At 40.4% G+C, this 12913-nt stretch overlaps 1 protein-coding gene across 1 annotated transcript; it reads right to left on the reverse strand.

The window, feature by feature from the left end:
* Positions 1–3297: 3297 nt before the first annotated feature.
* Positions 3298–10808, reverse strand: fzd4 (frizzled class receptor 4). Its single transcript, XM_053507516.1, has 2 exons — positions 10301–10808; positions 3298–6006 (listed from the first exon to the last, which is right to left on the reverse strand). The coding sequence occupies exons 1-2, from the start codon at positions 10577–10579 to the stop codon at positions 4639–4641; spliced, it is 1647 nt and encodes a 548-aa protein (XP_053363491.1). The 5' UTR covers positions 10580–10808; the 3' UTR covers positions 3298–4638.
* Positions 10809–12913: the final 2105 nt, after the last annotated feature.

Below are 12913 nucleotides of genomic sequence, written 5' to 3' on the forward strand. Positions count from 1 at the left end.
CCACCCCACCCCCCAATGCGAGACTCGGTTGTGTTCGATTCATCCATCACACACAGCAGTAACTGCAGGTACAAGCAACAGCAAGCACAAAAACAACAAAAAGAGGAGGAATAAAAGACCAACCGCGCTTTAAGACAATGTGTGGTACAGTGTGTCTTTTGTTTTAAAAATACATTTGAAACAGCCTATACACAATGTTGATCCCTTGTGAGTTACACCCTCATTTTCCATTATCTAATTAGTAGCTTCTTTCCCCCTTAGGATCTTCTCCAAGCTCATATGCACATCCCTTTGGAATCCAACTGACAGAAATATCGAATTGCAGCATCACATTTAAACACTTCAGGGCTGTTCTGAGATCCTTGAGACAGGCTGGACTCGCAGCAAATACAACAAAGTGATCAAGTAGAAGTATAAAGCAAGGCGTGTTCTCAAATTGATACGAAGGCAGCAATTGTGACCTGCCTGAGACCCACACTGCAAAAAACCTTAGCATCTTAGAAAGTGAATTACTCATAAATCTAGCTAAATCTATCTATATATTTTAGAATAAGAACAACAAACCAAATCTAAAATTATTAAACTTATTTCGAGTGATGTATTACTAAAATAGAAGATAAAAATTTTTTGTTCTACTAGAATTGACTTTTTCTAGTTTTTAGGAATTTATATCTTGAAAGAAGCTAAATTATCTGCCAATAGATTTTTCTCTTGCAATTTTAGTAACATTTGACTAGAAATTAGGTAAATAATCTTAAATTTGGTTTGTTGTAAATTTATTTTAAGAAATTATAGATAGGTTTGGCTAGGTTCAAGAATGTTTCACTTGCCAAGATGTCATTTTGTTGGGGAGGAAAGTTCTAAGGCTGGCCTGCAAGTTGTGTAGGTCATTGTTGTGCTTAACTACTTGGCCATCACCAGCTCTCTGACTGACAGCAGAAAGGCAACGCCAGATTTGATCTAGTGATCTGTCCTCAGTTAAAAGCTGCACTTCGAGGCATCCTGCTCTAACATTCTCTTAACTTCGCTCTTCCTTTTGCTCTACAGACTGATGAAGACAGCAGACAGGAGCCACACACACACACACACACACACACACACAAAGTAAGTGTCAGAAACCCAGAGTTTAATTTCATCTTTGTCCCATACAAAATTGTTTAAATAACAAACCTGTTTTACATTTTGATGTATTTTTTACAAGATAAATTAGCATTTTACAATATTACAACACAATTAAAAGCTACAAAAAAGAAGACACACTCATCCAGAAGGACTTCACAGTCTTCTGATAAAAACATGTCTGTATATGCAACTGAGGCACTTTAATAAAAGTCTTTCACGTGACAAACATTCATACATTCACTTCAGCGATTGTCTTGCAGTTTACATTTTGTGTGTGTGTGTGAGTGTGTGTGTGTGTGCACTTGCCCAAGAGGACATTTGTTATATCATCATTTTAAAGCTCACTCTAAATGTTTAAGACCAAGAAAGTTCCAGAATGTCCACACCCTTTTTACTACATAGTGCACTTTTTAGGCAGCACAGTGGTGAACAGTGTCATTACAATACACCCCAAAGGGTAATGCAGAGCACCTACTGTATGTTTAAACAAGAGAGAATAGGGCACCATTTTGGATACCTGACAGGGCTTGGGAAATGCTTTAAGATTAAACCTTGATAAATTAGCACTTGGTTAAAAAAAAAAAAAGGGGGGAAAAAAATAAGGAGGAGGAGTCATGTTCATGGTTTAATAGAAAAGGTAACCACAATGCGAAGAGGACCCAAGGGATTGAGACTAAACAGCTGCGTAACTTTAAGAAAACCATTTATCAGTGAGACTAATCGGAGGGAAAAGGCTTAAATTTGCTAGAAAGCATAAAGAACAGACTGTGGGGTAATGGAAATGAAGTGATGCAACCATGCCTACTGCCTACCCTACATGCCTGTGTGTTACAATCAGGGGTTGCTTCTGTTGGTCAGGTCTCAGTTTAGGATTGTTATGTGCCAAAAAAAAAAAGTTTTCCAAGATGTGTATGCCAGGATTCATTAGACTGCCATAGTGAGAGAGTGGTTCAGGAAGCATGAGATATCATTTTCACACATGGATTGGACACCACAGAGTCCAGACCTTAACCCCATTGAAAATTTTTGGGATGTGCTCGAAAAGGATTTACGTAGCAATCCGACTCTTTCATCATCAATACAACATCTTTGAGAAAATTAGTGTGACTTTGGAAGGAAATAAATGTTGTAACATTGCATGAGCTTATCGAAACAATACCATGGTGAATGCATGCTGCAACCACAGCAAAAACGCGTCCTAATGAAATATTAGTGAAATAAAATGTCTGAAATGTTTACGATGATATTAAGCTATTTGTGCACAGTTGTATTGCTTATTAAAAAAGTAAACTGTTGCTTTTCAATTGCTAGCTAATGCTAACCAGCAAACATCTAGGTTGTCTGTTTTGGCTAACTCTCTGATTAGTTAACCACTAAACATTTACAAAGAGCGCTAGTTAGCCCTGTGATTGATAAATAGTCATGGTTTAGCATATCCAAGATGTATACTAGTATAACAACTTCTGGACTAAAAACGACATAAGTATGTAGTCATGAGGTAAAAATATTTTCCATAAGCCTTTGATTTAACTTCATTTTTCATTCACAGCCCTCATATTAGCATAGCATGGGTGTTAAAACTAGCTATAAAGCAAACTAAAATAATTTACCTCAGATTTTGATTTATCTAAGCATGTCATTTTCTAACTTTTAAACATTTGTAGTCAATTTAGAGCCAGTACTGAGAACCGTAAAGGGGTTTCTTTTTGTGTCAAATACACACAACAACAACAACTAATATGCTCAGAATGAAGCTAGCAGGAGCTAAGAGTCACATACACTTGAGGTTAGCTTTAGAGTCTGTCAGATTAGGATTGTTTTTTTTTTTCTAGTTATTGCAGTTTTTTATTTGAAATGCTACATGTGCTCATTTTCTACTTGTGCCTTTTCTCTTTTTTTTTTTTAAATACTGTATATATTCCAAGTTTCATTAATCTCATAACTCTTTCACCGCGTTGTTTTGTAAGGGGAGCCAAGTTAACCTGCGTATGCTGCTTCCATTAGTAAAAACCCAGAAGAGTAGATAAACCTAGCCATGTTAATGGTGCGTCAAGAAAAATGAGGAACCACCGACGATGAGTAAGCACTCTGAGCGCTAACCATAAAATGAAGTATCGTTTCCCTTTACTCACAAGTCATTTTAATTTTTCTCAGGGTGAGTTTTATAAAAAAAAATTTTTGGGTCACTAAATCTCCTAGGTCTGATCATGGGGTATATTTTAGTTGGTGTTCTTTCGGCTGCTCCCATTAGGGGGTGCTACAGCGCATCATCAGACCCTTATAGGCTATATGGACAAAAGTATTTGGGAAAACCTGCAATGAGATATACGTATCCAAATAATAATAGGGGTTGGTCCCCGTTTTGTAGCTATAACAGCTGTCCACAAGATTTCTGGGTGTTTCTGTGGGAATTCGTGCCCAATTATTCTGTAGAGCATTTATGCTTGTTAGGGATAAGATCAGGGCTCTGTTCGGGCCAGTTAAGTTCTTCCATACCGAACTCATCAAACCATGTCTTTATTGTCTTTGCTTTGTGCACCGAGTCACAAGCATGTTGGAATGGAAGCGCCTTCCCAAAACTGTTGGAAGAAAGTTGGAAGCATAGCATTTTCCAAGATGTCTTGGTATCCTAAAGCATTAAGATTGCCCTTCACTGGGGATAAGGGGCTTTATTTATACACCAAAAATTCAAGAAGAAGAATTCAATAATTATCAGGTTTGGCCAAATACTTTTGTCTATGTAGTATATTAAGATTTTCACCCAAATTTGGGGAATAATTCTATAAGGTAGCCATTATAATATTCAATATGCTAGGAAAAATAGATGGTATTTGTTTAAAAAAAAACAACTAATAATCAAGAACTCTAAACGGAGAGTTTAACTGTTCCTACTATCTGGACCACATCTCATGCACAAACAGAATCTCATAATGCTCTGCATAGAAATGATGTCCGCGATGGACTGATGATGTTCAAAGTTTTTATGTGAACTACATAATAAATAGAGTGTGGAGCTGAGAATAGATCAATGTCACATCATTCAATCTGCTTCCCAAATCAGTGCTACATAGTGCTAATGACTAAAGAGATCACAAATAGGGCGCCATTTTGCATTAGATTCCGAATGCAGAGGACGAATGGCTGTGGTCTTGATGCGAGGTAAATGGTGCTGTTTACTGAGAAAGGAAACTCAATTTCCCAGGTGTCTTTGCTGCATTGTTGATGAAAGCTACCACAACGTGAGGAGTGGCAGGAGGTCTGAGAAACAAGGCACTTCGGTCAGCACATTGTCTATTCACCAGAACTGGAGAAGTAACCCTGCTATATCCTGCCATCACACAGCTTCCTGTCAAAACTTCATTTTGTTTCTTCCTGCATGTTTTTCCACCGCGCCATATTGTCCAGTGTAAAAAAAAAATCTGCCGAAATTTGTTCACAATGAAGCAGTAAGAGGCGCAGTGACAGCAAGTGTCCACCAGATGTCACTCTGTCTATGTCAAACAGTTTCTCACCACCTCACACCACAGTCTCATTCCCTTTCCCACTGCCATTTTTGTTGATGTGGGTCCGTCGTGTGTTGTTCTGGGGGCAGAGAAGGCGCATCCAGCGGCGTTTCCAGGTCTGCAGTGTCTTGGCAGACCACACCCACATGCCACAAGTTACGCCCACGAGCAACGACATGAAGATCCTGAGCATCTCAGCTGCGGCGTATGAGTCACTTGGTGCTTGCTGAAAGTCAGACCAATTTGAGACACGGTAGAAGTAGCACGCGACAACGCAAGAAGCCGGGACAGTGTAGAGCACGGAGAAGACACCGATCTTCACCATAAGTCGCTCCAGCTTGTCTGTTTTGGCACCGTCCTTCTGCAAGTTAGACCGGATCTTAAACAGCGAGACAAGTCCGGCGGCAATAAACAGTGTCCCAACTGCCAAATAAGTAAACAGTGGTGCCACCACAAAACCTGTGAGTGCCTCCAGGTTCTGGTTGCCGACGTAGCACAGGCCAGTGAGGTCATCTGCATCAACCAGGCGCATGACAAGCACCACAATGGTTTTGATTGCTGGGATGGCCCATGCTGCCACGTGGAAGTAGGAGCTGTGCATCTCAATAGCCTCGTGTCCCCACTTAAGTCCTGCAGCTAAGAACCACGTTAGTGTGAGGATCACCCACCAAACAGAGCTTGCCATACCAAAGAAGTAAGCTAACAAGAAGACCACAGCACAACCCGAGTTCTTTAAACCATCTCTCGCTAGGATGGGGACGGCAGCCTCATCAGCATCGCATGACACGCGCTCACGTCCAGCTGCAAGCAACACCAGAAAGGCAGCGCTGTATGCGTTGTAGCAAACGCTTAGGAATGCAATTGGACGCTCTGGGTAAGAGAACCTTGCCGAGTCCAGCAGGAACGTCAACACCGTGAAGGACGTGGATACGAAGCAAAGCCCCGCCCACAGTGCCATCCAAGCATCAGCAAACGTCTTGGCCGAACGGCTGTATAATCCAGAGTCGTACCCGCACTGCAGCACACAGGAACCACTGCGCTTGGACCACACATAGCGGTCCGGGGGAGTCAGGTCATCACTGGGGTCATGGTCAAGAGGGATGCACTCGGCGTCAAGGCCGTGACGTGGCTGCAGAGTGCGCACCGATGGAAAGCGCACATCGTCCTCGTCCTCCTCACCCGGCCCTTCCATGCACATGTGGGAGTGATCGTTCGTGGGTGGAAACAAACTGCAGTTCAGCAGGTCAGGCCACGTGAATCCGAACTCCTGCAGCACGGGCAAACACTTCCTCTGCACGGACAGACACATGCTGCCACATGGACCAATCAGCTCTGGGACCTTCTCCGTACACATCGGGGCATAGACTGAACACAGGAAGAACTAAAGAAGAGACACAAATATAGAAAGAGAGACAATATTAAAAGACATGCAATAAACCGTACTATCGAAGAAATAACTTTGTAGGACATTTGGTACATTACTGCCTCACAAAAAGACATTTTAAACTAATTTTATCTTCATAAAATAAGTGGAGAAACATTTTTTTTACTTTATTAGAGAAAGAAAACTATACTATATCTCTCCTTCTCTTTCAGTCCTGTAGCATTAAAAGTGGACACATGTGTTTGTACATGTTTATTACATTCTGGTGTTTTCAAATTGCACCATGGTGATCTGATTCTGTAAATTCATTTTTATTTATTTATTTTTAACTGGACTTTTACACTGTAATTCCAATTCCGGTAAAGTGGGACATGGAACTTGTCCAGATGTATTCCCACAAGAGAAGTTTTAGTTTCTGGGGTGAGTTCCAGGAACCTCTTTAGTTAACCTGCTTAAGATTCGTGACATTTTTCTGCAGTTACTTGGGGCTTTCCGTTCCGAATGTGATGGATTAGTCAAACACAAACATAAAAAAAAAAAGTTGACTGACCCTCTTACCAGACATTTTTATGAAAAAGAAATTGGATTGCTAAAGCACAATTCCGAGCAAAGTTGAACAGTCTACGACGCTTACCCAAGCGTCTGGACGAAGACATTGCGCGGTGTAAGTGCTAGCAGAAACAGAATGTGCATATGGTGTCAAAAGACATTTTTTTGTCATAACAACTGCACAATTTGCTTCATGAACTGAAATATTACGTCACTGTTTCTTCAGCGTAAGACAAACACAATCCAGGAACTCTTTCAGGAACTTGGGTGCTCACACTCAGAGGTTTTGGTGAGAACACATCTACAGGGCAAAACTTTACACGAAACATAATGATAGTAATTTAAAGTGTTTAGTCTGAGTAACAATATGATATTGAGTTACTGACACATTTCTTCAGCCTTATTCAGACGAGATTAGTTTTAGAGGTGGAGTCGTGTATTCTTACTTGTGTATCTTAATGTTTTACTCTTTCCTTAATCTGGCATTGTCACACAATACTCACAGACTCCTGAAGGTAGTCTCTCATACTAGCTTCAGCCAAATACCAATGATGATGTCACTAGTGCAAGGAGCAGTGCGTGCCTGAGCTGAAGTCAAATCGGCGGTGTAAACGCTGACAGACGCTTCTAACAGTGTAATACCGCACACACACTATGAGCTGCGTGTGAATATAAGAAATGGACTAGAAGAGGAAATGGATAACAAACAAAAACATGCGTCTTTCTGTAACACACTCCTACCTCGACCAGAAATAAAACACCCGAAATCTACAACAGAAATACAGGAGTGCATGTATGAATATGGTCATGTTTCTTTATCTCCCTCCCTCCAGACGTTCTGAACAGATCTAAACATAAACATGGGCTACCTTAAAATGACAGTGAAACACAAGATGAAAAGCGATCCCTCTCTCTCCCTCTCTCTCTCCCTCTCACACACACACGAATTATATTTCTGGGGAACTCCTGTTGCCGAAATTGTTAACACAACTATTTACTGTAATGCTATGCTTCATTTAAGCTTAACCCAAAACTCAAGTCTGATGTTTGTATTGTTGCGAGGACATTTGGTCCCCATAAAGCCATACGCACATGCATGCCCACCCATTCATAGCATGTTTACTTAAACATAAACAATCTCATCAATTATTTAGTTACTTTATCAGACAGAAAAATGTAATGTAAAATGTACTTGTGTCTAGGACCCCCCCCCCCCCCCACCCTCTTTCTGTCCAGTAGCATTAAGTGGACGCATGTGTGTGTATACAGGTTTATTGCAGTCTGGTGTTTTCAGATTCCACCATGCTGATTTGATTATGAATATTTAGATATCTTTTTTTTAATCTAGACTCTAATGCCTAATGTTGGTGGCTCAGTGGCAAGTCTCTCGCCTACTATGCGGAAGGCCTGGATTCAATTCCCGCCCAATGCCCAAACACAAGCCACTGGATGGAGTGCAGTCCCAAGCCCGGATAAAATGGGAGGGTTGCATCAGCAAGGGCATCCAGCGTGAAATCTGTGCCAAGTTGTGTGCGGATTGGATGGTCCAATGGGGCAACCACTCAACTTTTACTACTTAAAGCTACTTAATGTTATGCTAGACCTAAACTTAGACCGGAGCAACCCGCAAAAAAAGTCTGGGTTCTTTTAATAGCGTTGTGAGGACCTATGCAAATGCGTGCCCACGCGAGCAGGTTTACCTAAACATACACAATCTCATCAACTATTAGGAAGCTCTCTCTCTCTCTTTCAGAGCGGTGTGTACAGGTTTATTGCATTCTGGTGTTTTCAATTTGCACCATGGTGATTTGATTATGGAAATTTAGATCTCTTTTTATTTTGTTTTTTAATCTAGACTTGTACTTCTTAATGCTACTTGATGCTGTGCTACACCCAAACTTAACCTTCAGCAACCATAAAGACCATAAGTTTGTTTTTTTATGTTTTTAAGTCTCAAAGTTTCTATTTGGTCCTCACAAAGACATAAACACATAACATTTTTATCTAGACTTTTATACTGTAATCTAATTCTGGTGGGAGCAGGAACTTCTCCAGACATATTCCCACAAGAGTTTTAGTTTTTGGGTAGAGTTCCAAGAACCTCTTTAGTTAACCTGCTTAAATTTGGATATCTGGAACTGCTTTTAAGATTGATAAGGTATTTATCTATCTACATATAGACTTAAACTACTTTTACTACTTGATGCTACAATGCTATAATGTTATGCTCCACCTAAACTTAACCCTGAACAATCAAAAAGAAAAGTTTGGGTTCTTTCAAATGTTTTGTTTTACACAGTCTAACGTTTCTAATCTTGTAAGGACATTTGGTCCTCACACAGACAAAAATTAAATTAAGATAAACATAATCTTATCAACTATTATAAAGCTTTTTCTCTCTCTCTTACAATCCGGTAAGAAACACACACACGTGTATTTGTGTGTACATGATCATTGCATTCTGGTGCTTTCAAATTGCACAATTGTGATTTGATTATGGAAATTTTTCATTAATCTAGACTTTTACTACAGAATGCTACCTAATGCTGTGCCGCACCCAAACTTAACCCTTAGAAACCATAAGGAAGAGTTTGTTTTTATGTTTTAAGCAGTCTGATGTTTCTAGCGTTGTGAGAACATTCAGTCCCCACAAAGACATACGCACATGTGTGCACACCCACCCATCCATGGCAGGTTTACTTAAACATAAACAATCTCGTCAACTTTTAGGAAGCTCTCCCTCTCTCTCTCTTAGTTCGGTAGCATTAAGTGGACGCATGTGTGTGTACATGTTTAGTGCATGCTGATGTTTTCACATTGCACAATGGTGAATTGATTACTGAAATGTACACCACTTAATGCTACTTAATGCTGAGCCATACCAAAAAACAAGTCTTAGCAGCCAAAAGAAACCGTTTTATGCTTTAAACTATCTGATGTTTCTATCGTAGTAAGAACACTAGGTCCCCACAAAGACAAACACACACACCCATCCACAGCGGGTTTACCTAACACTCATAAGCATTCTGATCAACTAATTGTGTGTGTGCATGTGTGTGCGTGTGTGTGTGTGCGTGCATGTTTTTCATGCATTTTATTGCAAATTGCTTCATAGTGATTCGATTCTGTAATTCTGTAAAATTACAGAATGTAATTCTGTAATTCTGTAATTCTGTTCTGTTCAAATCTAGACTTTTATACTGTAATCCTAATTTGGGTAAAGGTGGGACCACTAACTTCTCCAGATGTATTCCCACAAGAGAGGTTTGAGTTTCTGGGGTGCGTTCCACAAACCTCTTTAGTTAACCTGTTTTAATTTTTATATCTGGAATTTCCTTTTAGATCAATAAAGTATCTATCTTTATTTATTTTTTTTTTTATCTAAACTTTTACTACTTAATGTTTTGCCTAAAATTAACCTTCAGCAACCGTAAAGAAAAGTTTAGACTTTTAAGAATTTAGACTTTTACTACTTAATGCTGTGTTACACCTAAACTTGACCCTCAGCAATCCGAAAAAAGAAAAAAAATAGTTGTATGTTTTACACAGTTTGATGCTCCTAGCGTTGTGAGGACATTTGGTCCCCACAAAGACATGCACACACGCCCATCCACAGCAGGCTTACTTATTAAACATACACAGTCTCGTCAAACCTCCATACACGCATAAAAGAGAGTGTGAGAGTGTGAGAGGGTGAGAGAGTGTGTGTGAGAGTGTGAGAGAGGGGGTACCCGTCCCGTACCCGCAGCTGTTTGGCGCAGCCGTACTGGATGAGCGGGGTGAAAGTGGACAGCTGTAACTCCGCGTCCGCCTGCAGAACGTTGCCCACCAGGTTCGGCATGCGCGTTACATTGTAGCCAAGATCGCGGCACATGGACATGCGGATCGGTTCGCACGCGGACTCCGACTCCTCTTCCTCCTCCGCGCCGCCTGTGCCGAACGCTCGCGCACCGCCGCTCAGACACAGCAGCAACAGCAGCAGCGGCGGCAGCGCGAGACCCGAGCGCGAGCTCCAAGCCATAGTGGCGGGCTGGCGGGCGGGCGCGCGCGCGCTTTCACCCGCAGAAGTCGACAGGAAGGCCGAATGAGATCAAACGATGGAAATTATCCCGACTGAGTCCTGTGTGCGCTGCGATCGGTCCCGATCGCATCCCGATAACCTTCCGTGCGCGTGGCGCGTCAACCGCAGGGTCGCGATCGTCACCAGACTGGAGCGCTCGGAGAGGCGCGCGCGGAGTTCTGGAGCGGGAGGGAGGAGGAGTTTACAGCTGGAGCCCAACAAAAACTGGGATCGACCAATCAGAGAGCAGACAGACAGATTTGTGGGCGGAGACTTTGGCTGTGCGCTCTATTATTATTATTATTATTTAACAAGAAAAGGTTTGTGTAACTCAAACTTGTAAAAATATAATCAGTAATATTATTATTATTATTATTATTATTATTATTTGAGATTGAAGCCCACGTACATGTCTGTCTGTCTGTCTGTAACTTATTAATACAAAGAAATCACATTCTGTAAGGGTGAGTGTTAACACTAAGTTGTACTTCTTTCAAGGTCAAACAAATACACTCCCTGTTGAGTTACAGATGAGAAATGGATAAAGTGGATCGGATAAATATTTTTTAGAGCTCAGTCCTAAATGACGCCAGCACGTTATTGTTGACCATTCAGTTTAGCTTTTCCAATTAATATGTATTGGTGCAGGTGTACAGGATTAAGCGGTATACTGTAGATGATGAGTCAGGGTGAGTGGTGCAGGTGTTTGTTTACAAGTAGATTATAAAATCTGAGACATAATTGTTTATAACATTGCATTTTTTTTTTATTTCACTTATGGTGCAGGGTAAACTATAGTTAGATATCTAAGTATTGCACAAGTTTCAATCAATTCTGTCCAGCGGTCGATTTACAGTAAGACGCACACCCAGTTTGACACATTACATGTGTGCAGTACACTGTAAAAACGTCATTTCTACTCAACATTTTTCATTTTCATTTATGGCACATGTTTAACTTCAGTTTTATTAAATTCTGTCAGACTACAGACGGAAAATATTGTGAGACTGGCTTCTGGTCCACCAATTTATAAAACATAAGGATATAATTAAAAGAGCGAGTTCTGACCAATGTACAGACAAAACTTTTCTTTTATTTATATAGATCATTATTACTATTATTATACATTCAAGGATTAAGGTACTCACTAATTTGAAATTACTAATAGTACATGTTTTGTTATTTGAGCTTGTATCTTTATACACTTTATGTCTGTGTGTGTGTGTGTGTGTGTGTGTGTTACAGCATCTCTCAGACCTGTCAGGATGACTGCAGTTACAACAGACATAGAACAGTGATGCATAACTGAAGGTCATAACAAGGTCATATTAAGTTATGGTAGGCAGAGTTTATCCTAATAGAAGAAAATGTTATTGTGGTCAGAAGTAGTGGCAGTGGTAACCCTGATTCATGACTGCACTGTAAACACACGCCATCATGACCTCGAATCAGGACAACAGTCTGAACATTATAGCAAATACAGAGGTATAAATAAACCACTAACTGATCAACCAAGCTTTAATAGACTATTATACAACATTTGGTTATGAGAAACTATCCAAAGAACATGAGTACGACTAAAGTACCAGAGGAAACCTTCATTAATGATTGGATTAAATTACATACAGTAAGTTACATTTATTTATTCTCATACGTACTGTATAATAATCATTTTGAATACAAATTGACTGTTTCGGCCTTTATTTGTTGTAGGCAGGAGTGTGGTTGTGCAACTCGCACTTAAACATAAGCAGGTCACATGATCATTACATGTCTGTAGGCAGTACCTGTTCTCTCAGCTCAATAACTTCAGAAAAGTCTCTTCTTTCACATACCTTTTTAGAAGCTGTTGTTTTGTGTGTTAACCTGCTTTCTTTTTACTTTCAGTGGGAGGTGATAGAGAAGACTGAGCTCTTGAAGGTTACTGAAGAGAACCATCTTTCTCCAAGGAAACTCAGCGAAGATTGCGCAACACCGGAAGTTAGTCATAATTGCCCGTATCTAGTGATTCTAGACCTCGTAATAAGCTCTAAAATAAGATCTGAGCGTTACAGGTTCATCACCATTTCTACTATTTCTGCTTGTGAACATGCAAATTTTTGCAAGTTGTTTCACAGGTTGAGTCCTGGAATATGTCCGTAGATGTGATAACCTGGTGATTCAGTACATTTAGGTGGTCAGCTGACTTCATTTTATTGCCACATAACGTTGATGAGTCTAGACCTCTCCAGTCTCCAGTGGACACTAATGCATGCATGATGGGGGCATTGCTTCACGTGAGCTTACCTTCCTACC

This window comes from Clarias gariepinus, chromosome 11 (genome assembly GCF_024256425.1).
Source record: "Clarias gariepinus isolate MV-2021 ecotype Netherlands chromosome 11, CGAR_prim_01v2, whole genome shotgun sequence".
NCBI classification, from domain to species: Eukaryota; Metazoa; Chordata; class Actinopteri; order Siluriformes; family Clariidae; genus Clarias; species Clarias gariepinus.

Coding starts and splice junctions, on each gene's coding strand:
- fzd4 (XM_053507516.1), bottom strand. CDS start 10,579: ATGGCTTGGAGCTCGCGCTCGGGTCTCGCGCTGCCGCCGCTGCTGCTG. Junction 6,007..10,300: donor GCTGCGCCAAACAGCTGCGG/GTACGGGACGGG, acceptor TCTCTTCTTTAG/TTCTTCCTGTGTTCAGTCTA.